The 27287-nt window shown below is 48.3% G+C and overlaps 1 protein-coding gene across 7 annotated transcripts in view; it reads left to right on the plus strand.

Annotated features, from left to right (window-relative positions):
• RALGDS (ral guanine nucleotide dissociation stimulator) overlaps positions 1-27178 on the plus strand; it is a 92805-nt gene extending 65627 nt beyond the window's left edge. For 4 of the 7 annotated variants that reach the window (XM_083423541.1, XM_083423537.1, XM_083423539.1 and 1 more), the window contains exons 2-19: positions 5639-5749; positions 6688-6881; positions 7889-7963; positions 8661-8854; positions 9725-9846; positions 11012-11227; positions 12218-12321; positions 13102-13186; positions 16490-16567; positions 17233-17319; positions 18152-18184; positions 18744-18865; positions 20090-20185; positions 21710-21914; positions 22227-22313; positions 22431-22676; positions 23224-23338; positions 23997-27178. In XM_083423541.1, coding sequence (XP_083279667.1) covers positions 5639-5749; positions 6688-6881; positions 7889-7963; positions 8661-8854; positions 9725-9846; positions 11012-11227; positions 12218-12321; positions 13102-13186; positions 16490-16567; positions 17233-17319; positions 18152-18184; positions 18744-18865; positions 20090-20185; positions 21710-21914; positions 22227-22313; positions 22431-22676; positions 23224-23338; positions 23997-24172 — 2346 coding nt within the window. In that variant the 3' untranslated portion in view covers positions 24173-27178. The remainder of the gene's footprint in view (positions 1-5638; positions 5750-6687; positions 6882-7888; positions 7964-8660; positions 8855-9724; positions 9847-11011; positions 11228-12217; positions 12322-13101; positions 13187-16489; positions 16568-17232; positions 17320-18151; positions 18185-18743; positions 18866-20089; positions 20186-21709; positions 21915-22226; positions 22314-22430; positions 22677-23223; positions 23339-23996) is intronic. The other 3 variants (XM_083423542.1, XM_083423540.1, XM_083423538.1) reach the window with 1 other exon arrangement.
• Positions 27179-27287: the final 109 nt, after the last annotated feature.

The raw sequence follows: 27287 nt of genomic DNA on the forward strand, positions 1-27287 counted from the left end.
CCATTCAGAGATATTCAAGCTGTATCACAAAACCTTAGTTGTCTTTTCCCCCTCTACAGTCTGTATTGGAGAGAGGGAGGGAGAGGGTCGATAAACACAATGAGCTTCCCTTAGTGACGACTTCATTTTGGTAACTGGGACCTGACCCAAAGGGACTGGCATTTGTCCAGAGGGTGGGGCCTGGCTTGTTGATTCAGCTTGACACCCACCCACCCACCCCAGATGTCTGATCACGTGTCTGTTTGTTTTTCCCTTTCCTGAACATACAAAGGCAGATTGCTGATCTGAGTTAGAAAAACAAGAAGCAAGATGGTCTAAGGGTTAGAGCAGAGCTTTCCAAACTGTGTGTCGCCACAATGTTAGTGTTTTGGCTTCAGTGTGTAGGTGTGTCACATGAATGCTCCCCACGCTCCTCCGGGGGCTGGAAAGGGATTAGTTTCAACCTCCGGTTTGCTAGTAAAACTGAATTACTGTGTCACGAAATGATGCATGTCTAAAAAGTATGCCACCAACATGAAAAGTTTGGAAAGCTCTGGGTTAGAGGTTCAGACCTGGATGTGGGAAAGCCGGGTTCAGATCTGCCCTGCTTAGCTGTGAGGTTCACTGAGTGACCTTGGACTGGTTACCATCTCTCTCTCTCTCTCTCTCTCTCTCTCTCTCTCTCTCTCTCTCTCACACACACACACACACACACACACACCCTAACCTACCTCACAGTGTTTTTGTGGGGGTAGAAATGGAGAACCATGGATGCCACCTGACTGTTTAGAGGAAAGGTGGGATACAAATGGAATACAGTGGTACCTCGAGACACTTCAGGTTACAGACTCTGATAACCCAGAAATAGTAGCTCGGGTTAAGAACTTTGCTTCAGGGTGAGAACAGAAATCGTGCTCTGGCAGCACAACGGCAGCGGGAGGCCCCATTAGCTAAAGTGGTACCTCAGGTTAAGAACAGCTTCAGGTTAAGAACGGACCTCCAGAACGAATTAAGTTCTTAACCCAAGGCACTACTGTAATAAACTAGAAGTCCCCCATGACAGTTTTTGAAGCCAGCAAGAATTCCCTTTTGTCTCCTTCATGTCTGTGACCCATGGAGATTTACGGCCTCCACGATGGACATTCACAGTTGGTGAAATGAGGGTTGCACAAGCAGCCTGCAAGTTCCTTCCTTCCTTCCTTCCTTCCTTCCTTCCTTCCTTCCTTCCTTGTATTTATAGACCACCTTTCTTTCAAGGAGCTCAAAGTGGTGCACATAGTTCTCCTCCTCCTCATTTAATCCTTATAACAACAGCCTGAGAGTGCGTGACTGTTGACGCCAGTGATGAACCTGTGAGATGCTCTGATTTCTTGTACCTGCAGCCTTGAGATATTGGCTTATGCTGGGCACTTTTACCACCCCTGACAGCGGGCAAATCCTGGGTTTCTGATGTCAAGAGGGGGAAGTGATTGAGGCAAGAGCAGGTTTCATTTTCAGGAGTAAAAGATGATGTCGTGGTGAGTTGGTTTGAGAGAGATAGAGACCATTTCCCATCTGCCAACTCATCTGCGTTCTGCAGCTTGTGAGTCAGATTTTGTGTGGTCTCTTGTTTCTCTCGGTTACTCATACTGTATTCCAAATCTTCAGTTCACTCCTCCAGATTTCCACACATCAATTTGCGGTATTATTTTTAAAAGTCCTTATTAAAACCCAGCAGCGTTTTTATGAAAATTACTTCTACCGTACACATTTTTGTATGCAATTTTCTTCTGATTACAGACAATTTTGCAAAGCTTCATTTCTTTCTTTCTTTCTTTCTTTCTTTCTTTCTTTCTTTCTTTCTTTGCATTTATATTCCACAACTGCCCCCCCACCGCCCCCAGGAGCGCAAGGTGGTTTACACAGTTCTTCACATCTCCATTTTACCCTCACAACAACTTTGTGAGGTAGGTTAGGCTCATAGTGAGTAACTGGCCCAAGGTCATAGGATCATAGAATTGTAACCCTGAGAATAATCATTCTAGTCCAACTCCTTGCAATGCAGGAATATGCAGCTGTCCCATACAGGGATTGAACTTGCAACCTTGGTGTTATCAGCACCACACTCTAGGCATAGGCAACCTTCGGCCCTCCAGATGTTTTTGGACTACAATTCCCATCATCCCTGACATCTGGTCCTATTAGCTAGGGATTGTGGGAGTTGTAGGCCAAAACATCTCTAACCAACTGGGCTATATTCACCCAATGAAGATCAGACTTTACATTTCAATTTTTACCTGTTTGGGATTTGTAATTAAGTATCTTTGACCTTTAAAATATATATAAAGTGACTCCACAAATGCTGCTGTGTATCTGTCATATTGTCATTTGATAAGGATATGGTCCGGACCCGGCTCAAGCTGACACCTGCTTTTGTGCCTTCTCTAGAGGATAAGGGTTTTGTTTTTGTTTTTTGTTTGCCTTAAATGAAAGGTTTGTATGTTTTCTGTCTTGGCTTTCCAGGAAACCATTCCCGTGGTTTTGGCTTCCTTCAACCTTCCTCCTCCTCCTCTGTCAAACAGCACTCAGGGAACAGTTTTGTAACTTTCCCTGCTGTGGGGCTGATTCTTTTGCTATGGATGCATACTCAGTTCCTCCTGATGAGGTCTCCACCCCTCCTGTCAAGGGGTCATTTTTACTTCACCACTACCACCTTCCAGGACCTAGTTGAGCTCATACAGTCCTTTCCTGTCCAAGGCACGAATGTTTATGTTGTTTGAGAGATGCTGGCACCTGGGGCACTTCTGAGCATGGGCAGAGTTCCTCCCTTAGGGAAACATTTGCTTACTCCCACCTCTAAAGACATGAGGGCGGAGTGTGCATACACTGAGTTCATTATTAGGGAACAAACATTTTTTAGTAATTAAGTGGCCCTGTGGAGTCTTTCCCACTCTTAAGGCTGTAGCTCAGTGGTACAGCATCAGCTTTGCAAACTTTTCATGTTGGGTTCAGGTAGGTAGCCATGTTGGTCTGTTTTAGTTGGGGGGGGGGGTAATAAGTTTTTGTGTGCATGTACACAAAAGCTTATACCCAGAACAAACTTAGTTGGTCTCTAAGGTGCTACTGGACATTTTTTTATTTTTCATGTTGGGGACACACTTTTTAGACATGCTTCATTTCGCAACACAGTAATTCAGTTTTACTAGCAAACTGGAGGTTAAACTAACCCCTTCCCAGCCCCGGGGGTAGCACAGGGAGCGTTCCCACGACACACCTACACACTGCAGCCGACACACTAATGTGCCGTGACACACAGTTTGGAAAGCTCTGCCGTAGAGAGCCACTTCCAGTCAATACTGAAGTGGACCAGGTGGTCTGAGTCGGTTGAAGGCAGTTTCCAATTTCCCACTCCCCCAAATCGCATCATCTATAAACTGGAGAAATAACACTGGAAAAGTCCATACACACATACTTTCCCAGTTTTATGTTCTGTTGAGGCATGCATGTAATTCATGCAGGAGGAGGGAAAGTATGGAGCATCCTGAAAGAGGGTGCGCTGTCTGGCTGGCACCCTGAACGTGAGCTCTCAATGCTGCAACTATTTGTTGCAGATTCCACTTCTGTGCTGTGATTTCTTCTTCTTCTAAATTTACAAAAACTAAGCACAACACTTAAGTTTGTATGAATACATCAAATATAAAGACAGAGTGGGAGTGACAGTTTGATTACATTTAATGGCATTCATATAAGAAAGGATATTATTTGATATATTTGACATAACCATTAAGTTATTTATTCAAAAAGTTTGCTGATTATCTGTTAAAGGGTGAGGTTTTATAATGGAAAGAGAACAAATTTATTGTGGGGGGAGTCATATAGTTCTCATAATAAACAGCTATAACTATATGTCTATAAACAAAGCGCTGAAAAATATATAACAATCTTATCATTCCACTAATTTATAAATAAAGTCGCTTTTTCCAGTGCACTTAATATCTCATGTGTTTTGCTGCTTTCTAAAATGTTATGTAAACTTTGTAAGATGTGCAGCTTCCTGTTGTTGTTGTCGTTGTTGTTTTAAAAATACTATTTGATTGTTTTCCAATTATTTTGCAGTGATTTTTGCAGGCATAATCTTGTGGTGATTGGTAAATTTAGATCAAGTTGTAGATTAAGTTCTTAATCACAATAGCAAGCTCTGGTGCCGAATTGTGACAGCTCTGTTTCCAAAATGGAGGAAGGAAGAAATATGAGGAAGGTGTGTGGCATGCTCCTGGTAAATCTCAAGGCTTGCAGAAGTACAATAACATACCTTGAGGGAAACCCCCTCACACACAAAAACAGCCCAATGAGAACTGAGTATTCTCAGTAACCACAAAACGCTGTTTGTCAGAGGGGAAGGGGACACAGAGAAAATTGAGTGGTGAGTAAAGGTAGAACAAGGTATCCAGGAAAAGGGCATGGTTGATTAGTCAGAAATCTATCTGAACAATTCACACAGCAACAGTTTATTGTAAGCCTTGCTTTTGTGACATGTAACCCCAACCCCTGTTAAGTGGCAGTGCACCATTCGCAACCAGCTTCCACAAATGAAAAGCCTCCGTGCGAAACTTCTTCGCAGCCTGGCAAATTGAGAACATGCAAATGATTTTTTAATTTTTATTTTTTTAATTGTAATGAAATTTATACACTGCTTGATGGTAAAAAAACCCCCATCATCGTCACTGAAACAGTTTACCAAAAAAAGATAGAACAATAAAATTACCAATTAGCAACTATAATGTAAGACTTCTTAAACATTAAAATAAGAATAACCTAAAACAGTATCCGAAGAAGTGTGTATACACACGAAAGCTCATACCTAGAAGGCTTTTACTTAGTTCGTCTTTAAGGTGCTACTGGAACATCTTTCAATATATATATATATATTATCTTTCATCATTGTTATTTACTAAAAACAGATTGAACTTGTTTCTGCTTCCTAAATATGTGGATAGGCTCATCTAAACAAAGGTGTTTTAAGCAGCTGCCAGAAAGAGTACAGTGAAGGCACTTGCCTGATGTCAATAGGCAGGGAGTTCCAAAGTGTATTTTTTTCCCCAGTGCATGAACCCAGACACTTATCTGTTAAAAGGGCATTTAGTGGTGCCTACCACAGTTTTCTTATATTTACAAACGTTCTCCCAATCCCTGAACGTTGCCCCCAGCTCTGTTCTGGTTTGAGATTCAATGGCAGTGAATAGATGTAAAACATTAAAAAATGTGGGCATGTCGAAAGCTGTAGCCCCTGTACCGCAGGATTTTTTGGGCAGTATTTCAAAATAAGGGACATCCACCATGTTCTGTGGAGCTCTTGCGGTCTGGACGTTCTCTTGAAATATGGCCTCCTTTTGGCTGGGGAGCCTTAAGATGAAGAAAACAGCTAATCCAGGCATAGGCAAACTCCGGCCCTTCAAATGTTTGAGACTACAATTCCCATAATCCCTAGCTAATAAGACTAGTGGTCAGGGATGGTGGGAATTGTAGTCCCAAACATCTGGAGGGCCGGAGTTTGCCTGTGCCTGAGCTAATCCCTTTTGGGCTGCCATTTTGTACCCATGAAGCTGATGAAAACAGTGCATACGTTTTATTTGCTAGGCCCATTTGCCCATCTCTTTGTGTTTCTTCGATCCCTTTGCAGAGCTCCACTCAGGAGATCGGAGAAGAGGTGGAAGATGGCGTGATCTATAGCATTTCGCTCCGGAAAGTCCAGCTCCACCACACAGCCAACAAGGGGCAGCGATGGCTGGGGGTAAGTGAAGGCTTCCAGCCTTTTGTAACAGACAGGGCACTGTGGCCCAAAGTGACTTTTTTATGAGCTTGCAGGTCGCTAGTTCTGATGTCACCTCAGAACCTGTGCAACTTCCTGTCCCTGGTGTGGAGGCAACTAAAGTCGCCAGCCTTACAGGGCTGTTCTGAGTGTTGGACCAGTGGAACAGGACTGTCCTTTGCTAGAGGCATGTAAGCAGAGGCCTTGCCTCTCAGATAATACATGGAAGTTGGACCTGAGATGCACTTATCCCTGTGCAACATCTGGAGGGGTTATGTCTCTCCCCCCACCTTCACAGCTCAATAATAATAATAATAATAATAATAATAATATATTTTTTAATTTATACCCCGCCCTCCCCAGCCAAGTCCGGGCTCAGGGCGGCTAACAACCAATAATAAAAACAAGTTGATTAAAATACAATTTAAAAATATTAAAATACAACATTAAAACATTAGGATGCAGCCTCTTCACAGGAGGAGAAAGGAAAAAGAAAGAGGGGGAGGGAATCAAACTGATTCTAAGCCAAAGGCCAGGTGGAACAACTCTGTCTTACAGCCCCTGTGGAAAGAAATCAGATCCCGCAGGGCCCTGGTCTCATGAGACAGAGCGTTCCACCAGGCCGGAGCCAGAGTTGAAAAAGCCCTGGCTCTGGTTGAGGATAATCTAACTTCCTTAAGGCCCAGGACCTCTAGGGTGTTGCTATATATGGACCTTAGGGTCCTCCGTGGGGCATACCAGGAGAGGCGGTCCCGTAGGTACGAGGGTCCTAGGCCATGAAGGGCTTTAAAGGTAAAAACCAGCACCTTAAATCAGATCCTGTACTCCACCGGGAGACAGTGCAGCTGGAAAAGCACTAGAACGGCATCCACAACTCCCCTTGAAGCAGCGGCTCATGTAATTCTCTGTCCCTTTCACAGTTTGAGAACGAGTCGGCCTTAAACCTGTATGAGACTTGTAAGGTGCGGACCATCAAAGCCGGGACCCTGGAGAAGCTGGTGCAATACCTCGTCTCTGCATTCAAAGGCAATGATTCCACCTACGTCACCATCTTCCTCTGTACATACCGTGCCTTTGCCACGACCAAGCAGGTCCTGGACCTCCTTCTGAACAGGTAATCTTCTGCCTTCTCTCTCCTTGTGGGGCTCTGTGGGGTAAGAGGCACCAGTTCCTGAGTCCAAGCTGCTGTCGGGAAGAGCAGTCAGTGGTGTAGCATGGTAGTCGCTGTGGACTCCTCCAGATACCTAAAAGATCTCCTCCTCTACTACAGTGTGGCATAGTGGTTAGAATGTCAGCCTAGGACCTTGGGGGGGCCAGAGTCCAAATTCCTATGGAGTCATGAATCTCAATGGAGTGGCCTTGGGCCAGTCACTCACTCTCAGCCCAACCTACCTCACAGGGTTGTTGTGAGGGTAAAATAGGAAGGTGGTTGTACCATGTACACCACCTTGTGCTTCTGGGAGGAAAAAGTGAGTTATAAATGCAATAATAGTAATAGTCAGCCAATCACTGCATTCTGCAAGAGAAGGCATTCTGTAGACACCATCCTACCAGAAGGCCTGTCCATCAAAATTAGGCCATTAGTGGGGTGACACTGAGCCTTTGGAACCCCATTTCGTTGCATATCAGACAAGTGCCTTTCCTACTGCCTTTTCGGCGCCTGCTGACAGTGAAAGCCTTCCAAAATCTTGAACCCCACTGGATTGATTTTTATGGATGAGCCATGGTTTTAAACCATTTTTATATTCATAATTGCTTTTTTGGTAAATCACTTCTGAATGAGGAGGAGCAATTCATTGGTGAAATAAACAGTGATTGATAAAAATGGTAGTTATTGCCTCAAAAAGGTTATTCTGAAAGCCCTGTACGAAATCCACCACGGATGAGGATGAGAATCTTTATTCTTTTTTTACCCAGTACAATGTTGTTTTATTCTAAATTGCTTTGTGAGACAGCTCATGGGGTGTGATTCATAAATGAAACGAAACAACAATACAATTTCCATCATGCCTGACCATGCTGCTAGTCAGAACTGTTTTGGGGGCAAGTGGGCATCCAGTAATCCCTGAAACGCATATGTGTGCATTGCAAAGATTTGATTGGCTTTCCCTGGTCCTCCAGATATGGCAAACTGCACCTCCAGGTCAACGGAGACCACCCCAGGCATGCTGTGGACGAGAGACTGGAGCTGAAAAAGTAAGTTTCTGGCCTGTGAGTGATGTCACAGGGGGTAGTCAAGGTAGTACTCCCCAGACGTCCTTGGACCTCAATTCCCATCATTCCCTCCCTGTTGAACAAACTAGTAGGGGCTGATGGGAGTTGTAGTCCAACAACACCTAGAGGCCACCATCTTGGATACCTTAGCAGGGATGGAGTGCTGGGCAACTTCCTCAGATTTCTAACCAGCATGGCAATATTTTTTGTGCATGCGAGAGAGACACAGTAAAAGATTCAGAAGTGGTTTACCCCAGAACAGGGGTGAAGAACCCTTCTTCAGCCTGGATTCTTGGCATGGAAGTGGGGATGAAGGATTGGATCCAGCCAGAGGGCCACAGATCCTCAACTTCCCATCCCCCCTCCCGCTGGGGCTGCCCACCTGTCAGTCACCTGATATCACCCCGATGTCAGATGCCCATGTGGACAATCAGCGACCATGGCCTCCTTTGGCTCAGCTGCAGAGTTATCTGCCCCCGTACCTGGGGTGTCACATACATAGGGAATGGGACTTAGTCAAAAGGGGTGGAGCAATTAGGTCCATGGGCCGGAGGATCCCCACCCCTCAAGGCTAAAGGTCAATCCCCTCCCCCTTTGGGTGCAATGCAACCCTCTGAAACGCCCATTGGCCTGGCTTATGGAGGAAGCCCAACTTCTTATTCTTCCTCCTCCTCCTCAGCACCATCTCGTCCATCCTGGGTGCCTGGCTGGATCAGTACTCCGAAGACTTCCGCAAGCCTCCGGACTACGCCTGCCTGAAGCAGCTGATAATTTATGTGCGGCTCAACATCCCAGGCTCAGACCTGGAGCGGAGAGCCCGCATCCTCTTCACGCAGTTCCAGCAGCAGGAGCGGGCCGAGGTGGAGGCGGAAGGTGAGCAGGGCTTCTCTCTCTCTCTCTTTCTCTCTCTCAGCTTAGCCTACCTCACAGGGTTGTTGTGGAGATAAGATAGCAAGCAGGAGTGGGTGGGGCAGCCTGCCTGAGCTCCATAGGCAAGAAAGGCCAGATTAAGATTAAGCAGCTGCATTCCAGTGCATTGGCTGGTCATTCCACATACCCCAGGGCCGCTAACTCTGACTGGCAGCAGCTCTGCAAGGTCGCAGGCAGGCAGAGAGGATTCTCCCCCACCACCCCAATTCCGTTTATCTGGATATCCCGAGGACTGGACTTGGAGCCTTGCAGATGCAGGACTTTTGCCCTACAGCTGAGCGATGGTCCCCTTCCATCATACAGGGCAAACTTCACCAACCTTGTGCCCTCCAGAGATTTTGGACTACAGCTATAGTCCAAAATGGCTATTGGTGGTTGGGGTGGGTGGGACATGTGCAGGCAACCCTTGATTTGTTCAGGGGTTGCATTCCAGGACATCATGGAGCACACATAAGCTCATTACACCCCTGTTGTGGCTGGTCCAAAAATGGGCCATGCATACATAGTCACACGTTCTTCGAACACATGCAAAATCAGGGGTGCGTATAGTCTCTAGTTTGACTGGCAGCAGCTGCCTCCAGGCCTTCAGCTTTGGAGATGGTCTCAGCCTGACTCCACGAGACCCTTTTAGCTGGAGATGCCAAGGATTGAGTTCTTCCTGCAAAGGGTGTTCTCTGCCACTTCCTTTTATAGCCCCTCTGATCTGTGCTTAGATTGAGCTGGGGGTCGGGGAGCGATGGCAGATGCCCTGTCCTCTGCTGGCCTTCCAGCCAGTTGCTCCATGCCTTGACTCTGTCCCCTTGTCTCTCCCAGCTGTGGACCATGCCAGCTGCACCCTGCGGCTAGAAGAGGAAAATGGGCTAGGAGAAGGCAAGCTAGATTTCCTCTCTTTCTCGCCGGAGATGGTGGCCGAACAATTCACACTAATGGATGCCGTGAGTGTCTGATTCAGCCCGGGCGTGCTTTCTGTGACAATCCGCACCCACCCTCTCTCTTACATAAGATTTTAGGTAAAGGTAAAGGGACCCCCTGACCATTAGGTCCAGATGTAGCCAACTCTGGGGTTTGGGGCGCTCATCTCGCTTTATTGGCCGAGGGAGCCGGCGTGCAGCTTCTGGGTCATGTGACCAGCATGACTAAGCTGCTTCTGGTGAACCAGAGCAGCACACGGAAACACCATTTACCTTACCCCTGGAGCGGTACCTATTTACCTACTCGCACTTTGACGTGCTTTCGAACTGCTAGGTTGGCAGGAGCAGGGACCGAGCAACGGGAGCTCACCCTGTCGCAGGGATTCGAACTCCCAACTTTCTGATCAGCAAGTCCTAGGCTCTGTGGTTTAACCCACAGCGCCACCCGCGTCCCCACATAAGATATTACTCTGAGTTAGATTGCTGCATGGGGCTGGCCTTGAAGACTTTTTTTGGAAACTGCAACTAACGCAGAGTTCAGCAGCCAGATTTCCCACTAGGACTAGATGGAATGAGCATATGACATGGATGCCGACCTGGCTGCACTGGCTATCAGTTTCTTCCAGTTTCAATTCAGTTTTGGCTCATAAAGCCTTAGGCAGCTTAGCCATGCCTCTGGGTACCAGTTGCTGGAAACCGCAGGAGAGGAGAATGCTGTTGTGCTCAGGTCACCCTTGGGAACATCTGGCTAGTCGCTGTGTGAAAAAGATGCTGGACAAGATGCATCCAGTAGGATGTTCTAATGTGCTTATGTTCCTCCTCCTCCAAAACCCTTGGCATTAAATTTCCAAATACAGTCATACCTCGGGTTGCAGACGCTTCAGGTTGTTGCTTTTTTTGGTTGCGCGCCATGCCGAACCTGGAAGTACCGGAACGGGTTACTGCCGGGTTTCGGCGCATGCGCAGACACACCAAATCATGCTTTGTGCATGCACAGAAGCGCCAAATGGCAACCCACACGTGCGCAGATGCGGCGCTGCAGGTTGCAAACGCTGCAGGTTGCGAACATGCCTCCTGCACGGATCACATTCGCAACCCGAGCGTCCACTGTAAATGAATGACATCTTGCCCTCTTCAAGCCACCATCCTTTCTTTTCCTGATCCTTGTCTTAATGCCTCTCTGTTGCAGGAGCTTTTCAAAAAGGTGGTTCCCTATCACTGCCTTGGCTGCATCTGGTCCCAGCGGGACAAGAAAGGCAAGGAGCACTTGGCCCCCACCATCCGGGCGACCGTCTCCCAGTTTAACCGTGTCACCAACTGCATCATTTCAACTTGCCTTGGGGACCGGGCCCTGAAGCCACAGCAAAGAGCCAAGGTGGTGGACCACTGGATTCAAGTAGCTCGGGTAGGTTGCTTGGCTGTAGACCCCTCCAAAAAATAAATAAATAGTATTGTGGTTTGAGATGGGACTCAATCCAAAGTATGTTTTGGAATGAGGCATTTCAAGAACATGGGTGGTTGGGTTTTTTTGGGGGGGGGTGTTTCCTTTCAATCAGGTTTCTAGCCCTCACCACAGAAGACAGTGACTGCCACCAACTTGGGTGGCTTTAAAAGAGGATTAGGCAGATTCGTGGAGGAGAAGGCTACTACCAACAGCTACTAGCCACAATGGCTGTGCTCTGCTTCCACTGCCAAGAGGCAGGATGCCTCTGAACTCCAGCTGCTGGGGATCACAAGCAAGTCCTGCTCTTAGGCTTCTCAACAGGGTACCTAGTTGGCCAGTGTGAGAACAGGATGCTGGACCACTGGCCTGATCCAGAAAGCTCTTCTTACATTTTTACGTCCTTTGCTACTAACGCTGCTGTTAAGAGCAGCAAAACTCAACATAGGCAACAAGTTTTTAGTTTGTTGCTTACCTATAACCGGGGAGTTTTAATTTGCATTTCCTTTTGACTGCAACATTTGGGTCACCTAAATGCAAATCTCTTTCTCTTTCTCTCTCTCTCTCCCAAACACACACACACACACACACACGCACACATGTATATGCCACAGAACTTAATCCATTCCAGGAAATTAAGATAGCAGTTCAAATGCTGGGCAGAGGATCCAGGAAACAAGTGCCTAACCCTTAACCCACAATAAGGGGTTTTTTAACCTCTGTGTGTGTGGCGTAGCGTGGGTGGTCAGCACCCGGGGCAAGGGAAGTAATTTGCACCCCCTAACCCGTGGATTTGCGCCCCCTAACCCGTGGATTTGCGCCCCCTAACCCTAACTCCCAGATGTTGCGCCCGGTGCGGCCGGCCCCCCCTGCACCCCCCATGCTATGCCACTGTGTGTATCTCCTCTTTCTAGCTCCTTCTAACTCCCACTGTTTTTCCTTGTGCTCCTCCAGGAATGCCGGATCCTAAAGAATTTCTCTTCCCTCCGGGCCATTCTCTCTGCCCTGCAATGCAACGCTGTTCACAGGTTGAAGAAGACATGGGATGAGGTCTCCCGGTGAGTAGGGTATGAAGGAAGAATTTGGGTGCAGGGGGAGAAAGTGCATGCAATGCAGATCCCTCTTGGGTGTCAGCACCACCATGTCTTCCATCTCAGATCTTGCCTCTGCTACACATCCACTGGGCAGTTGCAGGCAAGGCAACTGTTATTTCAAACTCATACCTGCAGCAAAGGGATAATAGCATCGGCTTGCTGCACAGTGGGATGGCTGTTGTAAGGATTTCTGAAATCCATGCATATCGAAGTGCTTCCTGTGAAGCTTCTTGAAGCAAATCCACAATACGGTGGTGTCTATAAAAAACAGTGACATGGAAAATGTAGGAAGCTGTCTGATACTGAGTTGGAACAGATCCATCTAGTTCAGTGTTGTCTACACTGACTGGCAGCAGCTCTCTGGAGTGTCGCATTAGGGTTCTTTCCCAGCCCTACCTGAAGATGCCATTGGGGGTTGAACCTGGGACTTTCTGCATGCAGAACAGGTGCTCTGTAACCGAGCTTCCTGTAATTGACTAGAGCAATCATGGACTTGTGAAATTGTGGAGTTGGAAGGGATCCCAAGGGTCATTTAGATGAACCCGCTGCAATGCAGTACTGTATTGTGTTATGTAAAAGTGATTTAAAACATTACGTATATAAAATACAGTTAAAGCAATGGCATATGTAAAAATGTTTTCAAAACCAATATAGATACTAAGTGGGATAGAAATCTCCAGTTGAGAAGACTTGTTGAAAGCAGAAGTACCTTGTTTTAGTGATACCCTTGTTCCCTCTTGACAGAGAAAGCTTCCGCACTTTCCACGAGCTGTCAGAAATCTTCTCAGACGAGAACAACCATTCCTTGAGTCGGGAGCTTCTCATTAAGGTAAGATGCCTGCTTTTAAAATACAGTGGTACCTCTGGTTACAGACGCTTCAGGTTACAGACCTAACCCAGGAATAGTACCTCGGGTTGAGAACTTTACCTCAGGATGAGAACAGAAATCATGTGGTGGCAGCGGGAGGTCCCATTAGCTAAAGTGGTGCCTCAGGTTAAGAACGGACCTCCAGAACGAATTAAGTTCTTAACCCGAGGTACCACTGTACCTGCTAATAATAAAAAGTAAAGAAATCTGCAAGACGCATGTGCTTGATCGGTTTGGTCCCAGTGATGCCTGAAAGCTTTCTTTCATTTGCCCTGGGCAGGAATGTTGTGAAGTGGCTGATCGATGAGAACTGTTACCCGTTTTGGGGTGAAGTCAGGTGGAAGATTTTATTGGGTGACAGGCATTCATTTGGAATATGCTTTTCTTTGCTGGGGGTGTGCAAGAAATGATGTCTACAGCTTCACCTTAGAATCCTCCTATGTGCAGCACTGATTGGTCAGTGTCTGTGCTGTTGGCATTTGGCTGTTTGCTTTATACATCCGTTGTCATGGAAGTTGCTAAGTGAGACTCCCACCCTCTTTCCATTACTCCTGTCCTCACCTTTGGAGATGTTTTACTTTGGCAACCACTCCTCGGGGGTTTTCCCCCTCTACCAATTAATGGATTCTGCAGCTGGATTCTGCAAAGACACAGCAAAGTTGTCTCTTAGAGGATCTGAAAGGATTTTTCTAAAGAGGTAGGCCGAAAATCACCACTCACTTCTGTGGTCCGTTTAGCCTCCATGAAAGTGGAGTGGTTGTGTGATTTCTCCTCTCTCTCTGGCTAGCTTGGAGATAGATCACAAGTAATGGCGTAACTAGCCGCTTGGGTGCCCAGGGCGGCACACATGCCCTGCACCTGGGGGCAAAGCGAGCTGCCCATGGGGCTGGGTGAGCCAGGGCAGAGCGCACTGCGCAAAGCCTCTCCGCCGCCTCCCCCTCAACTGTAGGGCGGCTAGGGGGGAGGCAGTGGGCAAACGCAAGCCCCACACTACTGTTTCAGGCAGCGCAGAACCTGCAGGCACCCAAGCCGTCATGTCACTCCCAGGAGAGACGCATGGCTCAGGCATCCTTTAGGCCGCGTGGTAAGTGCCGGCCCCCGCAGTGTGGCTCCCAGTGCCAACTACATTTAGTTGCGTTTGTTTCGTGAGCCCAATTTTTATTTGTTTATTTTAAAAACTCACATTTTTGCCATTTTGTCAAACCCACCCTCCTCAGTGATGATACCCGGAGCAGCCTGCACCCCCCTTCCTACGCCGCTGGTCACAAGGTAGATGAGGATTTCTTGGGAGAAATCCCTGGGTTGTTTGAAGTTGATTAGCAAAGATATCAGATAAAAAGACAGTTGTATAAAAAGATTAGCAAAGATACCTGAGTGTCTCAGACTAGGGCCTGGGAAACAAGGGTTCAAATTCTCCCCACTCAGTCACGAAGCAACCTGAGTGTGACCTTGGGCAAGCTTCAAGGAATAACTCTCAGTAAATAATGGATGGCTTTTAACTCCCCAGCATAATGCTCAGCAAAACAGTTATCTTTAAAACTCACAATAACTTGGTGCAAACAAATCAGGATGAAGGCTTAAGAAACAGGATGTCTGGAAGTGACCTGAGAACCAGAAACCTTTTGTTGATCTACTGTAAATCCAGAGAGAGATCTTCCCACCCCCCTCTTCTGCTAGGGAATGGGTTGTGCCTCCTTTAATGCCGTTGCAGCAAACCGGGCAGAGGCAGCTGTTTTTAGATTCTTCTCTGCTTGGCTTGGGCACCTCCTGGGCTCAGCTGCTAAGGAGTCCCCTTATGAGGATGATGAGGGTGAGAGATAAGTACCAGGGAGGAGAAAATCATAGAATCGTAAAGTTGGGAGGGACCACGAGAGTCATCTAGTCCCAAGCCCCTGCAATGCAGGAATCTTTTGCGCAATGTGCAGCTCAAACCCATGGTCCTGAGTTATCATCTGGTTCTCTACTGATTGAGTCATCCCAGAGGGATTCCCTTTTTCTTATCAACAGACTTGCAATCAAAGCTTTCCCAGAATTACTGCTCATCCATCTAAGCGATGGACGGGGTTTGCGACCCGGAGCCTGGGTGACACCCCACCTTGTAGTCAGTTTTTAAATGCTCTCCTGCTTCCATGATTCTATTAACCCAGGATTCCTGCAGGCGATCAGTTGATTCTGGCTTTTCTTGAACAGAGTTTCTTCAGAGCGTAGATCATAATCTGGCCTCTACTGATCATTTGCTCTGATTTAATGGTGGTGTTCTTACACGAAAGTGAGCATTAATCTGCTTGCACTGTGTGACTACGCATCTTAGAATCATAGAATTTTAGAGCTTAAAGGGTCATCTAGTCATACCCCCTTTAATCAGTCATCCACATTTTTCAAAGCATTTCCCCATCACTTCCCTAACTGCAGAAAGCCTGATTCTTCAAGCCTGCAAACACTTTAATCTACTTTAAACGTGCATGAACAATACAATTGCACATATAAAAACTGTTGCATAGGAAATATAGGAGGCTGCCTGATACTGGTTGTAAGTCGGACCGTTGATCTATCAAGCTGACCGTCAGCAGCTCCCCAGGGGTTAAAGCAGGAAGCCTTTTTACCAGGACTGTCCAACTTTTCATTCCGGGTGGGCGGCAATACTATTTTGACATTGGGGTACCTAGGCCAAAATTTGATGCCCCCAGCCCTTGTGCTGCCTTCTCCAAACCAACACCTTGCTTACCTAGCTTTGGGAAGGCAGCACAAGGATTTTTTTGGGGGGGGGAGTGTTAAATGTTGCCAAGAGCTTCAAGAAAAGGTTTTGAGGTCCACCTGTGGCCCTTGGCTGTGCATTGGGCCGCACTAGCCCTACCTGGAGATACCATTGGGGTCTGAACCTAATGCACCCACAGCATATGCTGTAGCACTGAGGTATGGCCCTTCCCCTAAAAATGAACTAAGATTCTAGTCCTCGTGTTTCTGAATAAGAGGTTGAAATAAATAAGAAGCTGTCTTCTACTGAGTCAGATCCTCATTATACGGAGTTAAATGCTCAGTCCATCTTGCTCACTGTTGTCTACACTGACTGGCAGCAGTTCTCCTGGGTTTCATGCAGGGGGGCATGGTGTTTTCCAGCCCTACCTGGAGATGCCACCAGGGACTGAGCTTTGGCCCTCCTGCCACTCTGGTTTATTGATGATTACTGCAGTCATCTCAAAAGAAAGCTGTACACCCAGACTCTCATATTAATGGTTCCCCGTCTCTCTTTCCTTGGCAATGCAGGAGGGGACATCCAAGTTCGCCACCCTAGAGATTAACCCAAAGAGGGCTCAGAAACGGCAGCAGCAGCAGCGGGAGATGGTGAGTCAAATATGGTGTTTTATAGGACACTGCTTTCTACCAGAGAGGCTGTGTGGTGTAGTGGTTAGGGTGCTAGACTAGGACTTGGGAGGTCAGGATACAAATCCTCACTGGAATCTCACTACGTAGCCTCAGGCCAGCCTAACCCACCTCACATGGTTGTTGTTGTGTGGGTAGAACAGGAAGAGAACTATGTATGCCACCTTGAGCTCCTTGGAGGAAAGATGGGATATAAATGCGATAAAGAAATACCAAGCCAGATTATCAGTCTGGGCTATTTGGAGATACCAGCAGACTTTCAGATTCTTGGTTAGAGAAATAGGTTTTTCATTTCGCCTTCTCGCTTGATCCTTCTAAGCCCAGGGGTAAGGAACCTCTGTGGTCCTCCAGGACTCAAACTCCCATCAGCCCTTGCTGCTAGCACTGGCCAATAATCAGGGATGATGGGAGTTGTAGTCCAGCAATGTCTGGAGGGCTAGGGGCCTGCTGATCTAAATTGCAGCATTCCTTTCTGCTAGCAAGAGATGGAAGGCTGCCCCATAATGAGGGTGGAGGGAATACCTCTTCCTAGATCAAGCCCAGGGGACCTTGGTGCACTCCATATTTTGGGGAACATTTGGTCCTGGTGTGTCTCAGCTATCTTAACCCCTCGGCTCCTGTTACAGGGCGTGATGCAAGGCACCATCCCTTACCTGGGCACCTTCCTCACTGACTTAGTGATGCTGGACACAGCCATGAAGGACTACGTGGATGTAAGTATCACCAAGCCTCCCCCCCCCCACTCCCTCTTTCAAGCAAACTAATCTTTCCTTTGCCACATTCCCTGTTGCGCTCATTTTTTTCCTGTAAAGAAATAGCACACCACTGCATAATGTTTCCATGATGGAACCTTATAAGGTCTCCCTAAGAGTCTCGGATGAGCAGATATTTTTACCTGTAGTCACATTGCCCCCTGGTGGACATTTGTTGCTTCCTACAGCTTTTAAAAGGGTGCCTAAATGCATTTTTTTGTTATTGGGAAACCATTTCAACTGCAAGCCTAAACAGCATCACCAAAACGACAACAGTCCCTGCTCATGAGGGGCGTACAGTTGAAAATCTGAAATGCAAGTGCCATTGAGAAATGAGTCTTGTGGTTTTCTCCATCACCTCTGACCATTACACAATGCTGCCTGGGCCTGAGGGACTCCAGCAACATTTGGAGGGCCATAGGTTCCTCACCCCTGTTAAACATAGTACAGCAAAGGCTTGTGGCTCATTGGTAGGCCATCTGCTTTGCATGCAGAAGGTTCTGGGTTCAAATCTCTGGCATCTCCAGGTTCATTTCATAATCCTTTTTTACGAATCACATCATGCTTAGAACACACTCTAGTACTCTCCCTTTTAAAAAGCAACAATCCAATGATGGTTGCAGAAAAGTACAGTTTTCTGATTAGGTCCTTGAATTTGTTGTTTTTGCTGCAAACGTACCTATTCTTAAAGCTTTCCCATATTTTGGATACTCAGAAATTGAACCGGTGGGCAGCTGGGGACGGAGGTGGGGCAGTCACTGGGTTTTAACGACCTGCTTTTCTTTTCATTCAGGCTGGCCTGATCAACTTTGAGAAAAGGAGGAAGGTGAGAACTGTTGTTGTTTTTAACCAACTTTATGATGAATAGCAAACGTTTTATAGGTGGCTTTAAATTCCCAATAAAGTGCAGCAGCCGTAAACAAGGGAGAGAATAAAACCAGCATACCAAACTGAGGCTTCCAAGCACTGAGCATTCTCAATGGCCATAGAATTTCTCTATAGCTCAGTGGGGTTGGGGAACTAGAAATTGGAGGTGGGTGGGGGGATGGAATGGAATATACTGGGAAGAGGGCATGGCTGGCTGGGGGGATGGAATGGAGTATACTGGGAAGAGGGCATGGCTGGCTGGGGGATGGAATGGAGTATGATGGGAAAGTGGCTGGCAGGCACCCTAAACGACAGCACTCTGCCCTGTTTCATTAATACTTTTTATACGCTTTGTGACTTATCATCCAGGGCTGATAGGAGTTGTAGTCCAGAAACTTTGGAAGCCTATAGGTCAGGGAAGGGTGCCGTAGGACCCCTTACCATGATATTTCTGGGCTAGCAAGGAAGTGTATGGAGAGCCAAGCTTAACCCTGCTTCCCCCTACTCTCCACCTGCAGGAGTTTGAAGTCATCGCCCAGATCAAACTGCTCCAGTCAGCCTGCAACAACTACAACTTCACGCAGGAAGATCGCTTTGTGGTCTGGTTCCATAGCATCGAGCGGCTCAGTGAGGCAGAGAGGTGAGCCCTCTCCTTCCCCCCTCATCTCAAACATTAAATCACGTGGGGCTGCCCCCAATGTGCTTCCCCAGTCCAAGCAAGTTATTTTGCTGAACACTAAAGATCACAGGTGGGGAGAGGGCTCTTGTGCTTATGCCCTGCTTGCAGGCTTCCCATTGGGACATCTGGTTGGCTACTGGGGGAATGGGATGTTGGACTAGGTAGGCCATTGGCCATGATCCAGCAGGACTCTTGTGCCCTACCTCCACTGTCAGAGGTAATACCAGTTACTGCAAATCACAAGTGGGGAGAGGGGCCATTGTGCTCAGTTCCTGGGGCTTCACATTGAGGCCACTGTTTGGCCTGATCCAGCACCAGTCTCTTCTTTCATCCTGCTTGGTTGGGGTGCTTTCGATAGTAGGCTCCAATTACAGCTTCATCGCTGTTCCTCTTGAGGACCAGAAACTTGTCCTTTTTTAAAAAAAGGATTACGTATCAGGTAGGGTAGGGGTGAGGGACGCGGGTGGCACTGTGGGTTAAACCACAGAGCCTAGGACTTGCTGATCAGAAGGTTGGTCCCTGCCCCTGCCCACCTAGCAGTTCAAAAGCATGTCAAAGTGCAAGTAGATAAATAGGTACCACTCCGGCGGGAAGGTAAACGGCATTTCCGTGTGCTGCTCTGGTTCGCCAGAAGCGACTTAGTCATGCTGACCACATGTACGCTGTACGCTGGCTTCCTCGGCCAATAAAGCGAGATGAGCACCACAACCCCAGAGTCGGCCACAACGGGACCTAATGGGCAGGGGTCCCTTTCCCTTTCCCTTTAGGGTAGGGGTGAGGAACCTTTTCCAGTCAAGTGTTGTGTATGGTCATTATCAACCTCCCAGGGATAGCAGGTCAGTGGTGGGCAAGGCCAGAGGTGAAAGTGAGTGGAGCAACAGGTACCACTCTCACCTTTTACACTGTAGGTTATGCCCACCCCCACATCTCTCCATGTAGGCAGTTAAGAGGCATTGCCCCCTTTCCAAGAGCAGGGCTGGTGAAAGGGTGTGGCCTGTGAACGGGAGGGCAGAGCCCAGGAAGAGAGTTTGGAGGGCCGGACAGAGAAGCCTGGAAGGCCCCTTTGGAACCCCTGGGCCTGAAGTCTCCCCCATCCTGCAGGAGGGTGAAGAGAACAGCTCTTGAGGCAAGAAGCTCAGAGTTGATGCAAACACCAACCAGTGTCCTTTCCCCGCTTCCTTCCAGCTATGGCCTCTCCTGTGAGATCGAGCCCCTGTCGGAGTCAGCCAGTAACACCCTGAAAGCGAAGAAAAACACAGGGATCATCAAGCGCTGGAGCGAGTGAGTCCTTGTGGATCGATCCCAAAGTGCTCCAGGGGCGTCTCTGAGCCCTCATTTTAAGAGCCAGCTTAAAACAAGTTGGGGCTAGAGAACAGCTTTGAGAGACACCCTGGCTGCAGAAATTGTTTATTATTTATGTCTTTATTTAGAACACTCGTACCCTGCTTTTCAGCCAAAATGGCTCCCGGAGCAGCTTATAATACAATGAAAGCAAGACAGTCCCTGCCCACAGGTTTCCAATCTTCTTGAAAAACAAACAAAAAACAGCCCTCCACAACACATAAGGAAAAAGGGACAAGGAGGGAAGAGGAAAATAAAAATCTAAACTCAGGCATAGACATTCCTATAATGACTATCTGGCACAGTTCAGGGGCAGGAGGTGCCCAGTGGAGCTGGCATCTTATACCAGAGTGTACCACTGCTGCAGTGGCTGCCTTCAGGTGAAAGAGGAGGAGTCGTCAAGAACCTGAGGAGACAGGAAGAAGCTGCCTTTATAGTGAGGCTAGCAGAAGTCTCTCTCGCTCTTTTGCTGCATGAGACACAAGCCAAGAATGCACCTTGGCCCCTTCCAGAAGCCAACTAGACTGGAGCTGAATTTTCCCTCCAACTTTGCGGATGGGCTAGCTTAGAGGGGTTACTTGTAACAGTGGGTTGTCAGACCCAGCCAGCTTGGTCATGGATGATGGGAGTTGCAGTCCAACCACATCTGGGGACCCAAGGCTAGTTAATGCAATTTTAATTAACATCCTACTGGCTTGAGTATACTTGTTTTATTTTAAGCCCAAGGCCAGTAGGGATTGAACCTGGGCCCTTCTGGAGGGGGAATATAAACCTTGGTCTCCCGGGTCCTTGTCCAACACTCCAACCACTACATCACCATGGCTCTAGCCAATATTACCTACACTGACTGGCAGCAGCCTCTGCCAAGCCTAGCTGGAGATGCTGGTGACGGAGCATGCAATTTTCTGCTTGTAATGTTCTGCATGCTAGAGCTCTTCCTTTGAAAACAATGTAAGGTCCTAGTCCTCATGGTTCTGAACTTAAGCCTCATTTTAATAAACCACTGGCCTGGCTTAGAATGTTCCTGTCTCGCACAATACAGTGGTACCTCGCACGATGAATGCCTCGTAAGACGAAAAACTCGCAAGACGAAATAGTTTTTTGTTTTTTTAGTTGCTTCGCAAGACGAATTTCCCTATGGGCTTGCTTCGCAAGACGAAAACGTCTTGCGCCTTTTTCTTAAAACCGTCAATGCATTCCTATGGGAAACCATCAATGCATTTCCTATGGGAAACTGTGCTTCGCAAGACGAAAAATTCACAAGACGAAAAAACTCGCAGAACGAATTAATTTCGTCTTGCGAGGCACCACTGTACTGTCTACACTCACCGGCAGCAGCTCTCCAGGGTTCAAGGCAGGGAGCGTAGATGTCACTGGGGAGTGAGCCTGGGGCCTTCTGCCTACCCTTGAGCCACCCGGGCCCCTTCCTGAAAGCTGCTTATTTGCTTTCCTTGTTCTTCCCAGCCGGCAGGCCCCCAGCACTGAATCTTCCTGTGCCAGCGGCAGCTCCCACTCCAAGTCCTTTGACCAGCTGAAGTGCGGTCCCTACCTGTGCAGTGGGGACATGGCTGACTCCGTCAGTGTCACGTCAGCCGGCTCCAGCAGCTCCGACGTGGAGGAGATCAACATCAGCTTCATCCCCGACTCTCCCGAGGGTCAAGAGAAGAAGGTACAACACAGCGTCCCACTAGGCCCCGCTTGCGCCCAGGGGGGCAGGTGGCAGGTGTGCCCCATTGTCGGGGGAGAGGCCTACTTTCGCTTTGGGGGCGGGGGGGCAGGTTTTGGAACAGACAGGCCTGGAAATCCTTCTGTCCCAAGGCAAACGCCTGTAGGGAGCAGGCTTCAGAGGCTGTTGGCGGTGGGTGGGGCGGGTGGGTGGGGCTGATATGAGCCCCTCCCCCTCCTGCGCTCGAGGTGGGAGGGGCCTGTGTCTTGCGAGGCGCCGCGTGTTTCTGAAATGTAATTTATCCCGCCCCATTAGTGTTACCTTCCCGCCCTGGACGCCCAGACGTTCAACTCCGCTTCTGGCCAGGAGGGGGTGCCCCTGAGCACTGCCTGTAGTAGAAAGGTGATTTTTCTCAATAAGGAATACCTGGGGAGGCAGAAAAGGAAACACCCGCTGTGTTGCAGGAGGCTTAAATAAAGCCCTTTAATTCTCTCCCCTCTTTCTCTCCTCCCTCCGCAGTTCTGGGAATCCACCTCGCTTTCCTCCCTGGACACCTCTGGAATCGGCTCGAGTTCGAGTAGCGCCTCTTCCTCCTCTGTCTCTTCCACGCCGGTGACGGCCTCTCGCACCCACAAGCGCTCTGTCTCAGGCATCTCCAGCTACTCCTCTCTCTCCTTGCCCCTCTATAACCAGCAAATTGACGACTGTTGCATCATCCGGGTCAGCTTGGCCGTGGAGAATGGAAACATGTACAAGAGCATTCTGGTGAGGGTCTCTTGATGAGGAGGGGTCTTTGTTTTTCTGTGAGGTGGGTAGCTGGGTGCAGTTAGAAATCCAGAGGGTTTTTCCAGGAAGCCTTTTGGGTGCAAATATAAAGAGCCAGCCTAGGATTCAACAAATGTTCTGTGCTAGTCCTTAGGAAGCTGCTTTAAACCAAGTCAGACCATCGGCCCAGCTGCCTTTGTACTTCCTACACTGACCGGCAGAGGCTCTCCAGGATTTCAGGCAGGGAGTCCTATCTCACCCCTACCAGGGGACACCAGGGATTGAACTGGGACCTTCTGCATGCAAAGCAGATCCTCTGCCCACTGAACTCTAGATGCTCCTGATGAACGTGGGAAGCTGCCTTATACTGAGCCAGACCATGGGCCCATTTAGCTCAGTACTGTCAACACTGACAGGCAGTAGCTTTCCAAAGTTTCAAGGAAGGTTACCTCCAAGCCCCTCGGGGAAGTGAACCTGGGGCCTTCTGCATTCAAGAGTAGGTGCTTGCCTAAATGTGGGTTTTTGTTTTTACATTAATATTTTCCAGGTAACCAGCCAGGACAAGACCCCGGTTGTGATCCGTAAAGCCATGGCCAAACACAATCTGGATGGGGACAGGCCAGAGGACTATGAGCTCATTCAGATCATCTCAGAAGAGAGAGGTGAGGTGCCGTGGTTACTTAGCCACGATTACGGCTATGCTTTCCCTCCACTGTCAGAGGCAGTGGGCCTCTGAACACCAGTTGCTGGGAATCGCAAGTTGGGAGAAGTGCCGCTGCAGCTAAGAGTTCTGCTCATGGCTTCCAATTTGGGTACCTGGTTGGCCATGCTGACCATTGGCCATGCTGGCTGGGGCTGGTGGGAATTGGAGCTGTTCCCCTCTCTGTAAAGGTAAAGGGACCCCTGACCATTAGGTCCAGTCATGGCTGACTCTGGGGTTGCGGCGCTCATCTCGCTTTATTGGCCAAGGGAGCCGGCGTACAGCTTCCGGGTCATATGGCCAGCATGACTAAGCCGCTTCTGGTGAACCAGAGCAGCACATGGAAACACCGTTTACCTTCTCGCTGGAGCGGTACCTATTTATCTACTTGCACTTTGACGCGCTTTCAAACTGCTAGGTTGGTAGGAGCTGGGACCGAGCAACGGAAGCTCACCCTGTCACGGGGATTTGAACCGCCGACCTTTTGATCAGCAAGTCCTAGGCTCTGTGGTTTAACCCACAGTGCCACCCGCGTCCCCTCTCCATAGCATCTCCTTAAAAGCCCAGTCCTTGAACCTGACTCTCCCTCTCTCCCGCTTCCCCTCCCCTTATCCTCCTAGAACTGAAAATCCCGGACAACGCCAATGTCTTCTACGCCATGAACTCTGCTGCCAACTACGACTTTGTGCTCAAGAAGAGAGGCTTCTCCAAGGCTGTCAAGATCAAGCATGGATCGAGCTCCACGCTGCCACGGATGAAGCAGAAAGGCCTCAAAATTGCCAAAGGCATCTTCTAACCCCTGGGGCAGAGGGTCGCCTGCCCCACCCACGGGCTTTGCCCCCTCACCAACTCAGTGCTGTTCCACTCTTGGCTACCAGTCTGTCTTAAACGCCATGGGGTTGGGGGCAGGTGTGTGAGAGATGATGTGATTGATCTCCCCAGCCCGGCAGCCTTGACCCTTTTCTCCATCTTGCCAAGGAGGTGCCCCAGCCGAAACCCTGGAAATTGGAAGCGGGATCCCTTAGCAGCAACGCCGCTCCTGCACGTTGCTCTTTGCGCTTTCTCTCTCTCTGCGTTGGCAGCAGCTGGCCCCCCTTGCCTTTAAATCAGGTCTGCATCTCGTCTTTTTTAAAAACAACAACAACGAGGAGGACATTTTTATTTTCCATTTAAAAACAACAACACACCTTTCCATGGTGCAAGCCAAGCCTATGTGGCTGCCTGAAGCCGTAGCCTGCCTTAGGTGTCTACACCGATCAGCGTGGTGCTGCTAAGGGGGTCTTGCTTTCTCCGTTCTCTGCTAAGATGCACCCGAGCAGAGGCTGGGGACTGGGAGTTCAGGAGATTGGGGCGAGCCCATGTGTGGGGCAGTGACTGTCTTCATCTTCCATGCTCCTGGATTCAGTTCCTTCTTGGTTGTCCTGGTCAAGCGAACTCACTGCCTGGAATTGGTCCAGAAATGCACTTTTTTGTCCTCAACAGGAGTCTGAAACTTTCCCCCACCGCTGCCTGTCCACATGGAGGGCCCTGTGGATTCCTCGTGTGGATTTGAGGCCACCAGCGAAGGTGGATCCTGTGCCAGAATAGGGTCAACCCACTCAAGACTTTTTTGAACTTTTCCAAACTCCTTCCCCCTCCCCTTTCTATTAAGAGCCTCCACCAAAGATCAAAAATGGCAAGCGTGTTTCTATGACAAAAACGCCTCCGCTGGCCAACAGAGGCAGGAGTTGAAGGAAGTTGGTTTCTGTACAAAACACACTGTAAATAAGGACCTTGGGTGGAGAGAAGGATGAGGTGGGAGGAGGGCTAAGTGATTTGCTCTAAAGGGTTGCAAGGAAACTGCCCCCCTCCCTCTTGGGAAGTGCCACTCCAGTTTTTTTTCTTGTGTGTGTTTTAATGGACTAAGAACCTTTGACAGTGAAGTAGGGTCTGTGGACTATTGTCTGATGTGATCAGATTTTTTTTTGTAAAGAGAATCTCAAAATGAATTTACTAATGTTCCACCCCACCCCACCCCACCCCCAATATTTATTGCTTGTGTAAATAGACTGGTTGGATTTGTACATTTTACTAACACTGTTTAAATATCCGTTAGCGTGGTCAGTTTTATGTTTTTGAATTGTGTGAGACCTTTTGAGTGTATGAATGGGGGAATATGCTACATACTCCTTTGTTGAAACTTACAGGACATTTCAGACAGGGTTTCTTGGGTGGAGTCAAAAGTGCTTTAGCACAAGGAAGGTGAACATTTGCCTTCCCCACCCCGCAAAGTTGCTGGACTCTTAACTCACATCGTTCCTGACCACTGCCTATTTTATCTGCAGGTGTCCCCCAAACCACCTTTGCCCCCTCCCCCACATGGCAAGGGAAAATGTCTTCTGATTTTATCTTTACCACTAAAATACTGCCACGAGCTTTTCACTAAACACTATGAAGAGGCCATGCAGATCCTCTCCAAGCTCCGAAATTCTGCTGCCTCCTTTGCGCTCTGTGTGAGCTTGCGTCTGTCTGTGTCACTGTGGTTATAGGACTGGAGGGAGCAAACAGACCCACAGCACACTCATAATCATAAAAGTGACCAAGCTAGAGTCCTCAGGACTTCCATTGGAGCAGCCTTGGTGATACACCTGGTACAAGCGACTAACGGGAAAGTTGTTTGTTTTAAAAAGAACCACAATGAGCACAGCTAGAAACATGGGAGTGGATGAGGTGTAAGTAATTGAGAATCTGCAACACCTTTGTCTGTGCAGGCTTTGCAATTTCTGGTTCTAGAGCTGGCCTAAGGTGGTGCCATTCATCTGAAGATTGTGAGCCAAGCATCAGCTAAAGGGCACCTTCTTGGCTTAGCCTTATGGGAGCTTCTCTTAACCTAATCCTCAGAAGTCATCTGCTTTCTTGCTCAGGATCTCATAGAAAAGAGGGCTGTTAATTCTCCAGTTGCCAGACCTGTTTTTATAAGCCCATGGTTTTTGGGATTCTTTTAAAACACCCCACCCCCACCCTACACCAAAACAGCATTATCTGAAAGGCAATCGGCTTTGCTCTGCCTATGAAGGGAGCGAATAGTCTCCTTGAAGGCAGCAGTGGGCTGTCTTATCTCTATCCCACATTTACTGTCCAGTCTGCTTCTGGTGTTGATCCTGTAAATAAGGTTTTATTTCTTCTCGCTTAGACAAACGCTGGAAGATACTCCCCCATCCGTTTTGTAGAACAGCGGCTTCCTTGCGTTTTCGCTCTTGGTGGCTTTAAGCAACAGAATAGCTTCCTTTTTGTCTCCATCCCCTTTTGCTGCCAGCTGGGAGGATGGGGATCTGTGGCCTTTGTTGCCAGCCATTGTCAAGGACTCTCTCTGTGGATCAGCCAGTGCAGAACTTTTTGCTAGACCTGCACCAGGTTTCCTGTTCACCCACAAAATCCTTGTGCACACAAAAAAAGGCCTCAGGCCTGGAGTTGTGACAATGCTTCCCTGCTAGGCCTTCCACTAAATCCCTTTTTATACATGTACCTTTTCCAGAAACGTCCTCCCCACACCCAGTTCTTCCTCACTGCACAAACACTTCTTCCTGAAGCTTTTTTCCTTAACAGCTGCTGCTTCTCCCTACTTTTCATTCGAGTGTGACAACAGAGTCCACAGCTGCTAGGGTGTGTGTGTGTGTGTACGTGAGTGTGTGGTCCATGTTGGTGACTGTACATGAGGTATATTTTGTACCAATTTCCTTGAAGTAGCACACTACCTGGTGTGATTGTATACAGCAATGCAATTAGCCTTTTTCAATAAAAATGCTGATTTTGAGGCAAAGGACCAAGTTGTTCCCAGCTTCTTTGTGCCATGAGCAAACAATTATTCCCCCCTGAAAGGATGCTATTGAACTGGAAAAGCAGGAGAGGCTTTAAGAACTGGGATTGGGTGC

This window comes from Podarcis tiliguerta (genome assembly GCF_965153285.1).
Source record: "Podarcis tiliguerta genome assembly, chromosome: Z".
NCBI classification, from domain to species: domain Eukaryota; kingdom Metazoa; phylum Chordata; class Lepidosauria; order Squamata; family Lacertidae; genus Podarcis; species Podarcis tiliguerta.